The sequence below is a fragment of the Nannospalax galili genome, unplaced genomic scaffold (genome assembly GCF_000622305.1).
Source record: "Nannospalax galili isolate Female #2095 unplaced genomic scaffold, S.galili_v1.0 scaffold799, whole genome shotgun sequence".
NCBI classification, from domain to species: Eukaryota; Metazoa; Chordata; class Mammalia; order Rodentia; family Spalacidae; genus Nannospalax; species Nannospalax galili.
In genome coordinates this window covers 867,084-883,713 of record NW_008343085.1, presented here as the reverse complement: position 1 = coordinate 883,713, position 16,630 = coordinate 867,084, and the positions used below count along the sequence as shown (strand labels likewise).

At 52.6% G+C, this 16,630-nt stretch overlaps 3 protein-coding genes across 12 annotated transcripts in view; 2 read left to right on the top strand and 1 right to left on the bottom strand.

Annotated features, from left to right (window-relative positions):
* Positions 1 to 883: 883 nt before the first annotated feature.
* On the bottom strand, positions 884 to 6,885 carry Tradd (TNFRSF1A associated via death domain). 5 transcript variants are annotated; one of them, XM_029566448.1, is made up of 6 exons: positions 6,796 to 6,855; positions 6,285 to 6,524; positions 3,197 to 3,385; positions 2,067 to 2,344; positions 1,794 to 1,983; positions 884 to 1,665 (listed from the first exon to the last, which is right to left on the bottom strand). In XM_029566448.1, the coding sequence occupies exons 3-6, from the start codon at positions 3,375 to 3,377 to the stop codon at positions 1,355 to 1,357; spliced, it is 960 nt and encodes a 319-aa protein (XP_029422308.1). In that variant the 5' UTR covers positions 3,378 to 3,385; positions 6,285 to 6,524; positions 6,796 to 6,855; the 3' UTR covers positions 884 to 1,354. The 5 variants fall into 5 exon arrangements, with proteins under 5 accessions (XP_029422308.1, XP_029422306.1, XP_008837333.1 ...); XM_029566446.1 differs by adding an exon at positions 5,548 to 5,628 and having other exon boundaries at positions 6,285 to 6,822; XM_008839111.3 differs by lacking the exon at positions 6,285 to 6,524 and having other exon boundaries at positions 6,796 to 6,885.
* A 2-nt stretch (positions 6,886 to 6,887) lies between these two features.
* Fbxl8 (F-box and leucine rich repeat protein 8) lies at positions 6,888 to 10,787 on the top strand. 2 transcript variants are annotated; one of them, XM_029566445.1, is made up of 3 exons: positions 6,888 to 7,025; positions 8,493 to 8,656; positions 9,497 to 10,787. In XM_029566445.1, exons 2-3 carry the CDS (start codon positions 8,505 to 8,507, stop codon positions 10,461 to 10,463), a joined length of 1,119 nt encoding a protein of 372 aa, XP_029422305.1. In that variant the 5' UTR covers positions 6,888 to 7,025; positions 8,493 to 8,504; the 3' UTR covers positions 10,464 to 10,787. The 2 variants fall into 2 exon arrangements, with proteins under 2 accessions (XP_029422305.1, XP_008837328.1); XM_008839106.3 differs by having other exon boundaries at positions 6,890 to 7,025; positions 9,491 to 10,787.
* Positions 10,652 to 16,630, top strand: part of Hsf4 (heat shock transcription factor 4) — a 6,405-nt gene continuing 426 nt past the window's right edge. The window contains exons 1-13 of one of the 5 annotated variants that reach the window (XM_029566444.1): positions 10,652 to 10,733; positions 11,020 to 11,465; positions 12,045 to 12,153; positions 12,242 to 12,369; positions 12,462 to 12,586; positions 12,827 to 12,902; positions 13,042 to 13,106; positions 13,584 to 13,686; positions 14,006 to 14,060; positions 14,307 to 14,409; positions 15,859 to 15,955; positions 16,046 to 16,111; positions 16,239 to 16,308. In XM_029566444.1, coding sequence (XP_029422304.1) covers positions 11,343 to 11,465; positions 12,045 to 12,153; positions 12,242 to 12,369; positions 12,462 to 12,586; positions 12,827 to 12,902; positions 13,042 to 13,106; positions 13,584 to 13,686; positions 14,006 to 14,060; positions 14,307 to 14,409; positions 15,859 to 15,955; positions 16,046 to 16,111; positions 16,239 to 16,308 — 1,120 coding nt within the window. In that variant the 5' untranslated portion in view covers positions 10,652 to 10,733; positions 11,020 to 11,342. Of the gene's footprint in view, positions 10,734 to 11,005; positions 11,466 to 12,044; positions 12,154 to 12,241; positions 12,370 to 12,461; positions 12,587 to 12,826; positions 12,903 to 13,041; positions 13,107 to 13,583; positions 13,687 to 13,935; positions 14,061 to 14,181; positions 14,410 to 15,858; positions 15,956 to 16,045; positions 16,112 to 16,238; positions 16,309 to 16,630 lie in introns of all 5 variants that reach the window. The other 4 variants (XM_029566443.1, XM_008839107.3, XM_029566442.1 and 1 more) reach the window with 4 other exon arrangements.

The window sequence follows — 16,630 nt, the reverse complement described above, 5'->3', positions numbered from 1 at the left end:
TAGGAAGAAGGGAACATTAAGAGGAAGAGGAAGCTGACCCACCTAAAGGATAAGAGGAAGGTGAAAGGATGAAGATGAAGTGGGCTCAGAATTAGGAGAAAAGAGGAAGGAGGCTTTTCATACTTAGAAGAAATCAGGCTGGGCATGGTGGCACACATCTGCAATCTTAGCACTCAAGAGGCTGAGGCTCAAGGGTCAACAGCTCAAGGCCCAACCACATACATAGTGAGGAACATGTTTGGAGGGTGGGGAGAAGAGGAAGATGAGGATGGAGAAACTGATGACTATTGAAGAGGGGGAAGAAAAGGAAGAGGGAGAAGAGGAAAGGCAATGCTGAAGACAAGGCAGATGTTGACAACATCATTCTGAGCTCAGATTCCCTGACATACAAGAGAGTAATCACATCCTTGTTTTACATACATTAGCTGTCCCTACAGAATATAATGGGTACTTTACCAGATAGATGTAGTTTTACTGTGTTTGCATTATCATTTCAAATAAGATTTACTAGTCTGTAAAAATTTTGCATCCCCTACCCACTATGGAATTCTCCAGTGATGTATTTGAAATCATAATTTTTCCAACTCAAGCTCACTGTAATAGACTTTTTAGCCCATAATTAAAACATGATTGCTGGAAAATGGTTCGCCAAACCCCATGTTATCCTTCACCAACAGGTCATGAAGCAACCCCTCCTCCCATCTAGCCACCCTAAACTCATTTGTCTAACATCCCCTCCCTCTCACCTTCCTCAAGACCCCTCCTAAGCCTCCTGTGCCCAGAACTCTGCCTTTCACTCCCTACCCCATCTAATTCACACTCATCCCTTGCAGGAACCTAACCCCAACCTGGGCTAGGCCTTCTCCATGTTCCCACAACTCGGTTTGTAAACAAGTTACATTTTATTACTGCTGCAGAATGCTTAGGTCCCACATTGAGTATGAACCAAGATCAGGGAGGAATCGTGTATCTTGCTCACAACAGTATTTGCAGCACCTGGGGTGACACCCAAGACTCAGAAGGTGCAGGTGCTTAAGGAGTCCTCGCCGGAAGCCCTCTTGTAGAGTAGGAAAGGGTAAGGAGGACATTCACACTGTGCCTCCATCAAACAATCTGGGGCAGAATTCTCAGTGATGTACCCCAAGAGGCTCGGTGGGTGCTTGGCTGCTGTGAAGGCCCATCAGTTCAGCTCCAGCAGCTCAGCCAAGTGGGGAAGTATGTATCCTCTCCGACTCCAGTAGATGGAAGGGGGGCAGCAGCAGCAGCAGCAGCAGTAGAAAGCGTCCTAAAGCCATCCAGGTGGTCCAAATCCCGGCTGAACTCCTGATTGATGATCCGTTCCTCGGTACCAAACTCAGACCAGGCTGCCTTCGGGCTCCGCCAGGCCCAGTAGGTCCTCTGCTAGACTGGTGAGTTCGTTCTCCTCCAACGCCTCCACCAGGCGCTGCAGTGTGGCGCGGCGGCCCTCCGCCTGCACAAAGCGCCGCAGCAGCTGGAAGGCCTGCTCATACAGCCCCTCACGCTCGTACTCATAGGCCAGCGAGTCGAGTGCTGGATCCTTCAATGCCCGACAGCTGCGCTGCAGTGAGCGCCCCACCCTGCGCCACTTGAGGCCCACTGAGCGCGCGAATGTCTGCTGGTCCTGCAGACTCAGCGGTCGATTCACTGCGGAGGGAGGAGAGGGGGTGGGTGGGGACCCGGTCACCGGCACCATCCCGCGTGGAACCCCGGGCCCACCCTGCTCCTTCCCAAATCAACCTCCTGTTGACCCCGCTTCTGCACGTGCGCCTCACCTACGAGCTGACCATGGAACAGAAAAGTATGGCCGGGCAGGGTCGGCGGCTTCTCTGACCCAGAGGGAACTAGGGATTGCGAGGGGATTGGAGCAACCTCTCCCGCTCCGCCCTGGTCAGTGGAGTCGCACGTCAGATTGCGGAGCGCATCCTCTAGCTTCAAGAGTTCCTCATCCCGGAGCCGGTCCGGCTGAGGGAAGGGGGTGCAGTCAGTGCGGATGCTAGCTGTGAATCCCCGCCCATCCCACCCAAACCCCAGACGGTAGGCAGCACCTTCTGAGCTAAGATGCAATTCAAACAGCGCTCCTCATCGGTGAGGCAAGCGTCCAGCTGCTCGGCACCAGCTCGCAGTTCCAGTTGCAGCTGCACGAAGGGCTTGAGGAGCGCGGCTGCCATGTACTTCTGCAGCGCGGTGCGCAGCGCCCCCTCGCGGTAGGCGCGGAGGAAGCGGCCGCACAACTGGCGCCCGCAGAAACGCAATTGCACGATCAGCTGAGGGTCGCTGCAGTGGATCTTGAGAATCTGTAGTTCGTTTGGGCTGTCCGCGCTCTCTACAGAGGCGAGCAGTCAGGCGATTGAAAGTCCCCAAATGGGGATGTTCTCCAAGTGGCCGGAGAAGGGGCGAAACCCCATAGTCAGACCGCTGTCCCCCCATCCCCTGACCTGGAGAACAGGGTTAAGCAGAACACCGCAGGTGGGAGACACAATTGGGGTGCAAACAGCAACAACCCAGAAAGAAAGCTAGAACCTACACGGGGCATCCCAGAATAGAGTGGGTGTCACCTCTGTAAAGCCCCAAATGTGAAGAGGGGCGGGGAGGTGAAAGGGACTTTACAGCACAGAAAGGGGCATCTTCCCTCAGCTACCAAGTCTAAGTAGGCAGGCAGAGGGTGGGTAGGAGGGCTCAGGGCTTTGGCCACCACCTAGTTAAGTTCCCCCAGTCCAGGAAGGAGAGGTGCTCTCACCCAAACCCCAATTGCTACAACCTATGGTCTCCCACCCAAAGATGGTGAAGGGGAACAAGAAAGGGCAGGTGCTGGAGAAGGGTTTCCGAAAGGAGTGTTGCAGTGAGAGAAGTAAAGAGGAGAGATAAATGTGTAATTAGTAGAAAAGAGTGAACTAGTCAGATAGATACAGGGAAGGGTGGAGAGCAGGGGTTCCAGTAGTGTAGAAACAGATCAGATAGGACACAGACATGGGTACACATGTCTACACTCAAGGACACACATGCAATAAGCAAAGGAGGCAGCCTCCACACAGCCAGGGGTTCTCCCTCCCTCCTCATCCTCTCCCAGGCTGCCATACCCTAAAAATCTTTTCCCTAAAGGCATTTGAGCCTAAACCCACAAAGGCAAAGAAGTGGAGCCCCAGCCCCAACCCCACCCACAAAATTCCCAAGTCACCTCTTCTCCCATACTTGCCCAGCCATACACCTGACAATGCGGTCTGCAGAGCCTTGTATATTGCCACCTTCTTCTGAGGATCTGTATACGCTTCAGCCAGGACCATCTTATCCATCAAGGACTCCAAAAACAGGTACGCACTGCCCACCCATTCTTCATGTCCATTTGGCCCAGCTGCCATCTCACTTCCTACGGACAAATATAGGCATCCAGGTCATCCCTACACTTGGAAACAACTCTCCAGTCTCATGTGGCCCATGAGTCCCTTCACAGAAGTCCCAAACAGCCTTTGTGCTTCTGGCTCTGCACACCGGCTACTTCAACTCAACCCAGACTTGAAGATTGTCCCTCCCCTGCCTTCCAGAAAAAGTCCAAGGTGACAGTGACAGAAGAGCAAAGGTGGGCCCTGTGGTGGGCCTCAGGGTAGTGTGTTCCTCTTATCAAAGCTAACAGGAGACATCTTCCTTTTGGATGGTGCTCATGCCCCCCAAAGCCAAACTCATGTTCTGGCCTTGCCTTCAGCTTTACCTTCAACCTACAGAACCTTTTCAGGTCCCTAGTACTACCTACATTCCCACTATACCTGGCTTCACTTATTTTTACTCCCTAGATCCATGTTTGGTGTGAGCAGCAAGCCTGATCAATCTACATATTCCATTCACCATTCTGCAAAGACCACTTCAGGACTTGGTATAGGGCTCAAGTTGGACTAATGGGAATCAACCCTGAAACTCCGACTGAACCCTAAGGAAGAGGTACTGATTTCTCTATCATTGGGGCTGAACTGGAGGAAAGGAATAGGTCTCTTTGGCCAGTACTTAGGAAGAGTCTAAGAATAAAACCTACACAGAAGGAAATGGTCAAGAGATGAGGGCATACACTTTTAGCCACACTTTGCCTCTGGATCCAGCTGTCTCTGAAACTATCCTGAACCGCTCAGTTATGTGAGCTAAATAATTTCACTTTTTGGTAAGGCCCCATTGGAGTTGGGCACTTGTCTTCTTCAATTCAAATTGTTACATTATAGATTCCTTTATTGTCCATAGAGAGATCCTCAATGCTATAATATCTTCCATCCATCTCCTGTCAAAAGCCTGCTTCTAGGATAAGAAGAGATGCTTTTGCAGGGGACCCAGGTTTGGTTCCCAGCACCTACATGATGGCTCACAACTGCCCATAAATCCAGTTCCAGAGAATGTGACACCCTCTTCTGACCTCTGAGGGCTCCTGCATGCATGTGGTGCACATATATACACTCAGGCAGACACACACACACACACACACACACACACACACACAAAAAAAATAAAATAAATAAAATTTTAAAAGTCTACTTCTAGACCAGGGGGCTAAATTTCCAACCAGGAAACCCTCACATTTAACCTCAGCTCAGTAACTTCAAAGTTACTGTCTCATGAGGCAGAAGGGAGGGAACTGCCCTGCCTTTTCCTTCCCACCTAAAGCAGCATCTTCCCCTATTTCTGAAGACTCTACCTTCTGCCCCAACAGTTATATCCTTTACTTTCTGATCTTCCACATTTACAAATGGTGCACTATGATGGGTGCTGATGCACAGCTCTAGACAGAACAGGTAAGTAGCTCTGAGAGTCGGGGTGGCAGTGCCAGGAGGATCCAGGTCCCCACCATGACATGGCTGAGGAGGAAGTAAGGCTCTTGAGCTCAGAACAGAAAGTGCATCTTAGATCTGTCTCATTCCCTAATGGAAGGTCAAAGTTGAAACATTACCTGGGCAGGTTCCCACAGCACAGACCTTGCCAAGAGAAATGATAAATTGGAAATGGATCTATCTGGATCGAAGTATAGGGGACACACTTTGGAGGCATATCCACACCAATCACTCCATGCTAAACATATTAATATGTGTGTATTTACTAAAAAACTGTATTCTGTAAGTTAATAGGACATTGTTTATCCCTAGGGAAGTTGGGGGATTATTTTAATTTTCTTTGCATTTAGCAGTATTTTCTACTTTATATAAAAGACATGTTTCTTTTGTATTAAAAAAAAGTGAGGGGGCTGGAGAGATGGCTCACTGGTTAAGAGCACCTGCTGCTCATGAAGAGGATCCAAATTTGAATCCCAAAACCCACATGGCAGCTAACAACTGTCCATAACTCTAGTTCCAGGGGATATGACGCCTTCTTCTGACCTTCTCGGGCATTGCAGGACATGGGTGCACATACATACATGTAGGCAATACACTCATACACAGAAAATAAAAAGTAGGGTTGGGAAATACAGGTCAGTGGTAAAGTTCTTGCATAACATGTGCAAGGTCCTGGGTTCAATCCTCAGTACCAAAAAGAAAAAGGAAAAAAGATGCATCCTACCTGTAATCTCAGCACTCAGGAGTGTCAGGCAGGAAGATCAGGAGGTTGAGACCAGCCTGAGTTACAAAGCAAGACACCAGTCTGTAAAGAGGAGAGACAGAGAGAAAAGAAAACCTTTTTTTTTTTTCTTTGTTATACTGGGGGTTGAACCTTGGACCATGTGTCTGCTAGCCAAGTGCTCAACTATGGAGCCACAACTCCAGCCCATGAACGTCTTTCTTAAATAGCAAAATAACAACAATAATAAGGATGAAATGTGGGTGACAAGAGGGAAGGGAGCCAGCCAAGGAGGCCAAACAAGTGAAGAACCGTTAAGAAAATGACCAGGAGACCCTCACATCTTCCTAACCTTCTTATTTGGAATTGCTGATGTGATAAATATGGTTTCACCCCAAAGGATGGAACGAGTTTGGGACTCAGACCTGTGTCTGCCCATCGGGCCTGCCAGGCATGGGTACTAGAAACTCTATTACTTATATTCACTAGTACTGGGCAAATTGGGAAGCCGCCTGTCTGGAGACGACTCAGTTTATCAAGGTAGAGAAGGAGGAAGAGGCTGGTCTTTCATGGTCTGGTTAAGAATCCTTTCCAGGTGTTCTTCCCCAAAAATCTCCTCCGCGGGAAGGCCTGAGCCCCACCCACCGGGAATCTTCTCCTTCTCTGGTTGAGGCTGAGGCTTCTAAGTCGGGTCCTGGGGACACTTAATGAATGCACAGTATATGAACACCGGTACCAACCTAAGAATCACTGTCCCTACTAGCAGAGGTCGGGTGTCTCATTAACACGTAACAGTCCCCAGGCAGCTCCACTTTTAGCGAGGCAGACCGGGGTGGCAGGCAAGCATGGCTGAAGACTGAAAGCACGATCCTGGAGACCAGCAGGGCACGCCCCCTTCTCGGCTGCGCTGTTCCGGCCTGGCTAAGGGAGGTTCTCATAATTCCTACTAGTCCACCTTCAAGCTTGGGGTTCGCACGTGCCTGGGTGAGGCGTGAAAGGGTTCCCGAATCGTCCAGAACCAGCCCTGCTTCCACATCCTCTCACCCACAGGGCCCTGCGGCCGCTCAAAAATCCTTAGTTGGAGCAAGAAACGTGCCAGGGTCAAGGTCTGTCCCCCTCGCGCCTCCGACCTAGACAGCCTAACAGAACGCAGCCACCAGCTGGCAGGCAGTTGGGGTGACAACCGTGCAGTGCCCACGCTCGGGAGCCGGATCCATCTATGCTACCGCTGCACCAAGGGAACCCACTCACCCTCTGCGCTAACGTGGCCGCCGCCGCCGGGCCTAGGTTCCCACACTTGCCAGGCTCCGCTGTTCCCGGCTTCCGGGTGTGCGCGGACACTCCGGGGCGGTGCCCCAGCCCAAGCCGCCGGGTCCGCCTATTCGCCTAGCCTTCTCGGCTCTGGGCTGCTCCTTCCTGCCCCGCTGTCCTCGGCGGCAGTCCCCTTCCTCTGGGGAAAGCCCACCTAGTCCTCTAAGCAGGTAAGATAGTGGTACCCAAGGTTACCGGCAGGAAGAACTACCCACTGGTCATAACTTTAGGGGCTTGCGGTTTTTGAGACCGAGGTTGAAAGCTGCCAAACTTCAATCAGTTCCTGGGGATCAAATTTTTCTGGCACCCCCTAGGAATCTGGTTTGGGAATCGAATCTCTACTACTCCCTAGAGCTCAAAATGGGGTGCCATGGTTTCAGGTACAAGCCTAGCCCGTGGTTCGGAAACCCTAGAGTATATGTGAGGCAAATTCCGGAAGAGACCAGCCTAACAGACATGGCAGACAAGTGGTGTAAAACGATGTCTACAAAAACCTTCTGGCACTTTGAAACAAAGCTGGCAGTTTCAAAGAGGACGCACAATTTCCAAAAACCCCATCCTCTCTCTTTTTGGAAAAAAAAAAAAAAAGGTTCCAGTAGAACCTAAATGCTCGAGGATGGGGCCCTAACTTTACAGCTCCTCAAAGGGCCAGAACACTCATGCCCCAGCACCGGCGAGCTTTCCTCGGCTGGTCTGTCCTAGAAAGCACGCTGGACGTCATCTGGTGAGGTGGAGGCAGCAACGAGCCTCTCCTTTCCGGGGAGGATCCCTCCAGAGTCTCACTTGTACCCCGGTTTCCAGACTGGCTTGTGGTCCAGGTCAAAAATCTCCACTAAGACTCTCGCCTTATAAACCCTGTACTCATTTTCCAGTGGCAAAGCTGTGACACGATTTCTCAGCTTGAAACCTGTGGGGTCATGTGCTTTGTTCAACAAATAAATAAGCAAACCCTCCCAGCATTTGGGAGACTGAGGTAGCAGAAATCTCCAGTTCAACACCAGCCTGGGCTACACAGCAGGAATGAAAAAGAATTCTGTTGGGGAAAATGTGTGTGTGTACAAATCCCTTTGAAAATCTTAATGTTTTGAACAGAGATCTCTGCATTTTCTTTCTTTTTTCTGGGGGGTGGGGGTAGGGTATTGTTTTGTTTGAGACAGGGTCTCTCTGTAGCCCCAGCTGACCTGGAACTCCCTATGTAGATCAGGCTGGCCTTGATCTCACAGAGATCTACCTGCCTCTGCCTCTTGAGTGCTGGTACCAAAAGCATGTGCCCACCACACCTGGCTCTGCATTTTCTTTAGTTTTTAGAATATATTTTAAATTATTTATCTGTGTGTATATGTGTGGACTTGCACATGCCACTGCATGGGTGTGAAGGTCAACTTTTGGGAGTACATTCTCGCTTTCCACCAGGTAGATCCCCGGGCTTGAACTCCAGTCTCCAAGTCGACAGTCTTGACAGAAAGCACCTTTACCCACTGAACCATCTATGCAACCCAGATCTCTGCATTTTCATTTTGAATTGTGCTCTGCAAATTGCATAGTGTTTCCCAGACCACAGCATGTCTGCACCTGGGCTTCAGCTTTGCTAGATCCTTTGGCTTTCCTGAGCCCCAGGACTCCCTCTCTCACTCCAGGGGAGACACACGATGGCAGATCCTGGAGAAAAACTGCCAGAGGAAGTGTTGGCGCTCATTTTTGGACACCTGCCTCTCAGGGACCGTGCTGCTGCCTCCAGAGTCTGCAAAGCCTGGGCCACCGCTGCCACCAGCAGTGCAGTGTGGCATGACACGAGCATCAGGTGAGTTGGCTCTTCTGTTCCACAGTCCATTTATCCTTCATACTTAAAAAAATAAACACCGGCCAGGCGTGGTATGCCTGCCTTTAATCCTGCACTTGGGAGGCAGAGGCAGTAGATCTCTGTGAATTCGAGGCTGGCTTGGTCTACATAGCAAGTTCCAGGTCAGGTGGGGCTACAGGGAGACCCTGTCTCAAAAAGATAAAGAAAAAAAATATTGGCCTATATACTATACCAATTGTTTATTGTCAGTTTCTCTCTGTGTGTGTGTGTGTGTGTGTGTATGTTGTGTGTGACAGGGTTGAACCTGGGGTCTCACATGTACTACTGCACACACATACTCTACCACTGAGCCTCTATCTCCTCAGCCTCTAGCTAGTGTTCTAAGTGCCTTACATAAATCACTTAGTCCCCTCAAAAACCTTGTGTAGCAGATAGTCTCTTCACACAAACAGGAAACTGAGGCTCAGAGACTTAACCACTTGAGGCTTAGGGACTTAATTAGCTATTAGGTGGCAGAGGCATTATTTGAAACTGGTCCAGAGGCTCTGCCCCACCTCCACAGAGATTGCTAAGAAAGCCTAGTCCCTGAAATACCATTGAGTTTCGATGCCGGGGTTTCAATCAGAAACAGAACCACTGAAGTCTTCTAAAGGAATAGGATGTGAGTTCCCTGTTACCATCAGCGACTAGCTGGGGACAACAGCATGGTCAGGCCAAAGCAGTGTGTGCACTGGGCACAAGAAATAGGGAAGGCATGTGGAACCCAAACTGAGGGGCAATAGAAGTTTCTTGCCTAGTCACCATGACACTGCTAATGTAACTTTCTAACCCAAGTTGTAGTAGTGAACTGGAAGGGATGCTGCCACCGTATCTGTTTGCCTGCCTGGACCAAGTCCATAACCTACGGCTGGAATATGAGCCGTCGAGGAAGTCCAGCCGTCGAGCAGCCACAGAGCTGCTGACCGTTCTGGCCAAGCGAACCCCAGGGCTGCGAGGCCTGCGCTTGGAATGCTGCGGAGAGAAACCGCTCTTCGATGCCGGCCGCGACATCCTGGACGCTGTACATGTCGTCTGCGGAGCCGCCCGTGACCTGCGCCACCTTGACCTGCGGCGCTTGCCCTTCACATTGGATGATGCACTGGTGATGCAGGCTGCACGTGGATGTCCGGAGCTCCGCAGCCTTTTCCTGGACAACCATGCGCTGGTGGACAGCGTGCGGCCCAGCTCTGTGCTCAAGCTATTGGAGGCCTGCCCGCATCTGTGTGCCCTTGGACTGCACCTGGCCAGTCTGTCACGCGCCGTGCTCGAGGCCCTGGCGGCTCCAAATCGCTCCCCTTTTGCTCTCCTGTCGCTGCGGTGCTCGTGCCCTGAAGATGCCCGTGCGTCCCCGCTGCCAGATGAAGCCTGGGCGGCTTTGAGTTGCCGCCATCCTAGGCTAGAGGTGGAGCTGGAGCTGGAACCTGCGCTTCCTGATGAGGTCGTGATGCGCGTCCTACAGCCCGCAGTACCAGTAGCTGCGCTGCGTCTCAACCTCTGCGGTGACAGCGTAGGGCCAGTGCGCTTCGCGGCGCACCACTACGCAGCAACTTTGCGCGTGCTCGAGGTGCGTGCCTCCTCCTCCATCGAGCTGCATGCTGCACTAGAGGAGCTGGCCGCGCGCTGCGCGGGCTTGCGCGAAATACACTGCTTCTGCGTGGTGAGACCCTCAGTGCTGGACGCCTTCCGCGCGCACTGTCCGCGCCTGCGCAGCTACACGCTCAAACTAAGGCGTGAGCCGCATCCCTGGCAGCCCACGTTGGTGCGGTGATTGGGCAAACTCACAGCTCCAGAACCGCGCAGACGCCAAAGCGTGTTGCCCAGGCACTCCCCAAATGCTAGCCCCTTCCTTTGGGATTCCATTGACTATTGCGCCCCGGAGGGATTGGGGTCTTTAGGACGGCATCTAGGCCAGTCCGAGGCGCTGTAAATCCACAGGGTCCTCAATCTCTGTGTCCTAGCCCATCCTTCTGTGCACTATGCGCCAGCTCCGGGGCCCAGAGTTAGGGAAGAGCAGGCGCAAGCACTAGCCAAGTCAAGGGTAAGTGTGAAATAAATAAATTCTGCAGTATCCCTGAGTCCTGTGATCGCGGGCCAGCTCCGAAGAGGAGGTCACGGGACGGACAGAATCTAGAACAGTCCCGGGTAGAAATGGGAAGATGGAGACACCCATGGTCTTTTGTACTGTGACTAGGGGAGGGGGCACGCTGCACCCTGGGAATAACCCCAGCGTCCCGCAGACAGGAGATGGCCAGTACCACCCACCACCCTTCCTATTGGCCCGCCCTTATCCAGGCTTCATTACATCCACAGCCTTCATCTTCTAGGATCCTCCCAGCCCACAGTAGCCCGCCCACGGAGGATTTCTTCCAAACAGCATAGAGAGGGACTGGGAAGGATGGGACCGGAACCTGGGTTCCCCACCACACGGTGTCTGCTCACACACATCGGTTTCAGCCTGCCCTTTCTCTGTTGGTGCCTGGCCTGGGTGGATGTCCGAGCCCCGCCCCGCGGGTTCGCACGTGGCCCCCGCCTGACCCGGCGCCCAGGGGCGGAGTAGGGCGGGGCGGGCGGCAAACGCAGCACTTTCGCGGCTTTGAGCCTCCCGCAGAGGCCCGGCTGGAACGCTGAGCCCGGCCGAGACTGCGCCATGCAGGAAGCGCCAGCTGCGCTGCCCACGGAGCCAGGCCCCAGCCCGGTACCTGCCTTCCTCAGCAAGCTATGGGCGCTGGTGGGCGACCCAGGCACCGACCACCTGATCCGCTGGAGCCCGGTGAGGGCTGGGGCCCCTCAACTCCCTCAGTGGTCCCGGGGTCCCTCCAATGTCAATGAACACCCATGTCCACCCAGCCCCCGTCTGGAACTGAGCTGTGGGTACCTCAATTCAGCTGTCCAGAATGGTTCATCTTGGAGGGGGTGTGTGAGATAAGGATGAGGTAACTTCCTCTGGCGCTGAGGAAGGGTCTCTAGGACCCAAGAGCCCAAGGGACCTAGGTAATTCTCACTCCACCCCATCGACGGGGAAAACAGGCCAGGAAAAGGGAAAGGCCAGCTCTGGCTCTGACTCACATCTCCAGTCTGGGACCAGTTCGAGGTGGAGCCCAGTTTGATATCTACTCCTTTCTGATAACTGAGTCTGGGTTGGGCTAGGGGTAGGGACTCATTGTGGTCCCCCCAAGGTGGCCTCATATGGGTCTGACCTGGCCTTGTCCCATCTCCCAATAAACTGCAACTCTGGACTCCAGAGTAAGTGGGTGTGCCGGTGCTCCAGAGCGCCAGCCTAGCCGTGGGTGGGCGCCACTCACAGAGTCTGGTTTCCACCCACTCGGCGGGTGGGCCTCATTCTTGATAGAGTGGGACCAGCTTCCTCGTAAGCGAACAGAGCCGCTTCGCCAAGGAAGTACTGCCCCAGTATTTCAAGCACAGCAACATGGCGAGCTTTGTGCGCCAACTCAACATGTGTAAGTCCCTGGGGCCGGGAGGGGAACGGGTGTGGGCAACTTGGTGCAGAGGATGGAGCGACTCACGTCCCCACACACCATTCCCTAGATGGTTTTCGAAAGGTAGTGAGCATTGAGCAGGGTGGGCTGCTCAGACCCGAGCGTGACCATGTCGAGTTCCAGCATCCAAGCTTCATGCGCGGCCGAGAGCAGCTACTTGAGCGTGTGCGCCGCAAGGTGGGACAAACTGCAGGAATGAGAAAACACCTTTGCTAGTACTGCCGGATCTGTCTTATGTGCCCTGTCCTGACGGTGCCTCCCGCCTACAGGTGCCTACACTTCGCGGCGAGGATGGTCGCTGGCGACTGGAAGACTTGGGCCGGTTGGTGGGAGAGGTGCAGACTTTGAGGGGAGTGCAGGAGAGCACCGAGGCGCGGCTGCAGGAACTCAGGCAGTGCGGGGACAGGGAAGTGGGGGTGGGGTGCTGGGTGAGGGGATACTGGCCATCAAGGGCAGCCTCTTCCTCTCTTGGGTTGGAAACCTCCATCCACTCACTGGTCCCAGCTGCGGTATTTCAGTCTACAAGGTGGATGCCCACTCGGTTGGTCTCAGGGTCCTGACCTATCCATTCTGCGGTGTGTGGTGACTGGGCAAACTCTCAGATGCCTCAGCATCCTCCCACCCCTCCCCCCAGGCAGAATGAGATCTTGTGGCGAGAGGTGGTGACGCTTCGGCAGAGCCATGGTCAACAGCACCGGGTCATTGGCAAGGTGTTCTTTTTCTCCCCACCTGGCTTATCGTCCTTACTCCTAGGCGCCCCACCCCTCTACCGTTTTTCCCTCAAACACACCTGGAACTGCCTTTCTAAGGTTGGGGGCTGGCCTGAATGAATTAACCCTTTCTTTTCAGCTAATCCAGTGCCTCTTTGGACCACTTCAGGCAGGGCCCAGCAGTACAGGAACCAAGAGAAAGCTGTGAGTGCAAAAGCCTATAGTGTTCACACCTACATCTCCACTTCCTGAACGCCCCTTTCCCTTTCAGGGAGCCCCTTCTTCTCCAGAAACTCTTTTACCAAGAGTCTTCATTCCTCCCTCCATCCTAGACTTCCACTTTCTCCCCTGGCTCTACCATCCATTACCTCCACTCCCAGATATCCCCTGTTCCAGGACCTTACCCTCAAATTCCTACCCCCAAAGCAGGAATCCTCCCATTCCATTCCCCCCAAACATCCCTGGCTTGAGGCTCAAACTAAGCGCTCTGCCCCCAAAGGGCCCCCATCTCTGGGGGAGCCCCTTCCACTCCAGCATGTGACTGATGTCTGGCAACAGGCTTCAGCTCTGCTGACTTGGCTGCTGGGGCCTGAGGGAGGGAGGGAGGAAGGGAGGTGCAGGCTGAGGGGCATGGAGACTGAATCTGCCCACCCCTGCCTGCACCCTGGTCACCCTCCACAGGTCCCTGATGCTGGATGAAGGCAGTTCATGCCCAGCATCTGCCAAATTCAGTGCCTGCCCCCTACCTGGTGCCCTCCTCCAGGACCCCTACTTCATTCAGTCGGTAGGTGTTTGTTTTATTTTTCTCTTCCTTTCCCTAAGCACAGATAGGATTATGAGGAGCCTGTTTTTTCTTATTGCACCCAAAATAGATGAAAGCCAGCCTTCCCACCAACCAGACCCAGGTTCCCCAGCACAGACTGAGCCTTCCTTATCAAACCCTGGCCCTTAGGCCTGGTCCAGGTGGATGCTGGTTGGGCTGGCTCTTCCTATAGCTAGAGGTCAAGGGCTGGGCCTAGTCTTCTACTTACAGCCCCACCCAGAGACTACCTTGGGCCTCAGCTCTCACAGGGCTAGAGGCCCCATCATCTCTGACATCCTAGAAGACTCTCCATCACCTGAAGGGTCCAGGCTTTCTCCCTCCAGTGGTAGCAGGAGGTAAGGGGGAGAGGGGCTGCCCTCTGGGAATCCTATGGGGAAGAGCCTGGCAGCCCAGAGGTCTATGAGGGTCGGGGAGAGGTCAGTACCAGGGTTTGCTTGAAGCTTTTCTCTGGTGCAGGGAGAAGGGCCTGGCACTGCTCAAAGAAGAGCCGGCCAGTCCAGGGGGGGATGGCGAGGCCAGGCTGGCCCTGGCCCCAAACGAGTGTGACTTCTGCGTGACAGCCCCCCCACCCCTGCCTGTAGCTGTGGTGCAGGCCATCCTGGAAGGGAAAGGGAGCTTCAGCCCTGAGGGGCCCAGGAGTGCCCAACAGCCTGAACCAAGAGGCCCCAAGGAGGTACTTGACAGGTGAGCAGAGTCCATTCTTGATGGTTTACAAGTAGATTCACAGATGCTGGCCAACGAAACTTCACTGCCTTGTCAGTCCCAAGTTGGCTAAGGGACTCTGACCCTGATTTGATTTCTGAGAGGATACTACAAAGAATGTCAGAATCATTTGGAAAATGGAAACTCCCAGTCAAATACTCAGGACCATGTGGTAGGTCTCAGGAATCTACACATTAAATGAGTTCACTGGCGTGATTATGATATACACAGTAGTTTAAGAACACTAACTGGTAGTTGATCTTAGTGGCACTAGCCTGTCATCCCAACTACTTTGGAGGTTGAGGCGGAATTGTCATTAAGTTGAAGGCCTGCCTGGGCTTAAGAGTGAGCTCAAAGCCAGTCTTGGTAATTTAGTGAGACTGTCTAAAAATAAAAAGGCTGGCAAGATGGCTCAGTGGGTAAAGCACTTGCCACACAAGCCTAATGACCTAAGTTCGACCTCTGGAGCCCAAGGAGGAGAAAACCAACTCCAAAAGTTATCCTCTGGCCCCCTCTACACAACATGGTACATGCCCCCCATCATACACACACTATAATAATAATAAATAAAAAGTAAAATTTTTAAAGAGAAAAAGGAGAAAGGGGACTGGGCTGGGGATATAACTTGGTGGTACAGTACCTGCCTAGCATTCTCAAGGCCATAGTTTCAATCCCTATTACTGCAGTAAAAAGTGGGCACACACACAAAATTACTGGTATTTATGCTCATATAGAAAGGAAGCATCTCCCATGATCTCAGGTCTCAGGAAGTAAAGGCAAATTCATGATACTCTTTTAGAAGCCCAGCATAGTTGCTTACTCCTGTAATCCTAGGAAGAGGTAGCAGCAGGAGGACTAGGAGTTTAGGGTCATACTTAGCTATTAGGGAATCAGTGGCTAGCCTAAGCTATATAAGACCCTGCCTCAAACAACAGCAACAACAAAAAGATGTCCCTTTAGCAGTGACTGATGACATAGCTCAGCAGTTAACAGCTCTGGCTGCTTTTGCAGAGGCCCACATTTGGTTCCCAGCATCCCCCATGATGGCTAACAACTGTCTGTAACTCCAGTTCCAGGAGATCTCAGGCCCTCTTCTGGACTCTGTGGGCATTGCATGCATGGTGCACTTAGATCCAGGCAAAACTTTCATACACATAAAAATTTTTTTAAAGGTGTCCCTTTAGCACTCAGGCTGAGACAGGAGGATTGCTGAGTGTTTGAGTCCAATCAGGGGTATATAGCATGGTGTTATCTCATCACTTCCCCCCAAGAAAGAAAGGAAAAATGCCCTGTTTTTAGGGGAGAGGACTGAAGGAGAGTGTTGCTTCTAGCATTTTCTAGTTGTTGGGGAATTTAAACCTGATGATCCAGGTTCCTTGGGGACTAATATGAGGTAGGTTCTACAGACCAACAGCAGTTCTTTGTGCACAGGGGAACTCTTGGTCTGGAGCGGGGTAATCGGAGCCCAGAAAGTCTGCTGCCCCCAATGCTGCTTCGACCTCCCTCTGAAACTGCAGCACCCCTAGATGTGAGTATCTCCTTGGCTGAGGCAGGACATGAGACACATAGAGTTGAGTTGTCTGTCTCTGAAGGCACCACTTACCTGAGCTTTCCCCAGGTGCTGGGCCCTGGTCTCCAAGGGCGAGAATGGACCCTGATGGACTTGGACATGGAGCTGTCCCTAGTAAGAAGGGAGTGGGGAGGGTTACACCCTTGGTTCATGGCTGAAGCATTGGCCTAGTGATCCCCCAGCTCTCTTCCTCAGCTTCTGGGCTCCCTCCTCAGCTGCATCCTGGGGTTCTCCCATGTAGATGCAGCCGTTGGCTCCAGAGAGGGGTGAGACTGAGCTGCCAGTCAAGGATTTGAATTCTTCAGATGCAGGTAATGGTGGGGACTCAGCACCTTGAAGAAGGCCACCGCTGGGCTGAGTTACTATGATTGAGTGGTTTGGGCAGCTTGGGTTATACAGGGAAAACCCCTGAGTTCAGGCTGCCCTGTAGAACCTTCTAGAGCCTCTTATACCATCACCATCCATTGGGTGAGAGCTGGAAGTAAAGAATGATGTTTTAAGTTAGATGTGGTGGTGGGTACATGTCTGTAATCCAAGCAGAGGCCCACATTTGGGAGTCCTAGGAGTTTGAGGCAGAGGGGTCTTGAGTTCAAGGCCAGCTTGGGCTATGTAGCAAAATAAAATTGTGTGTGT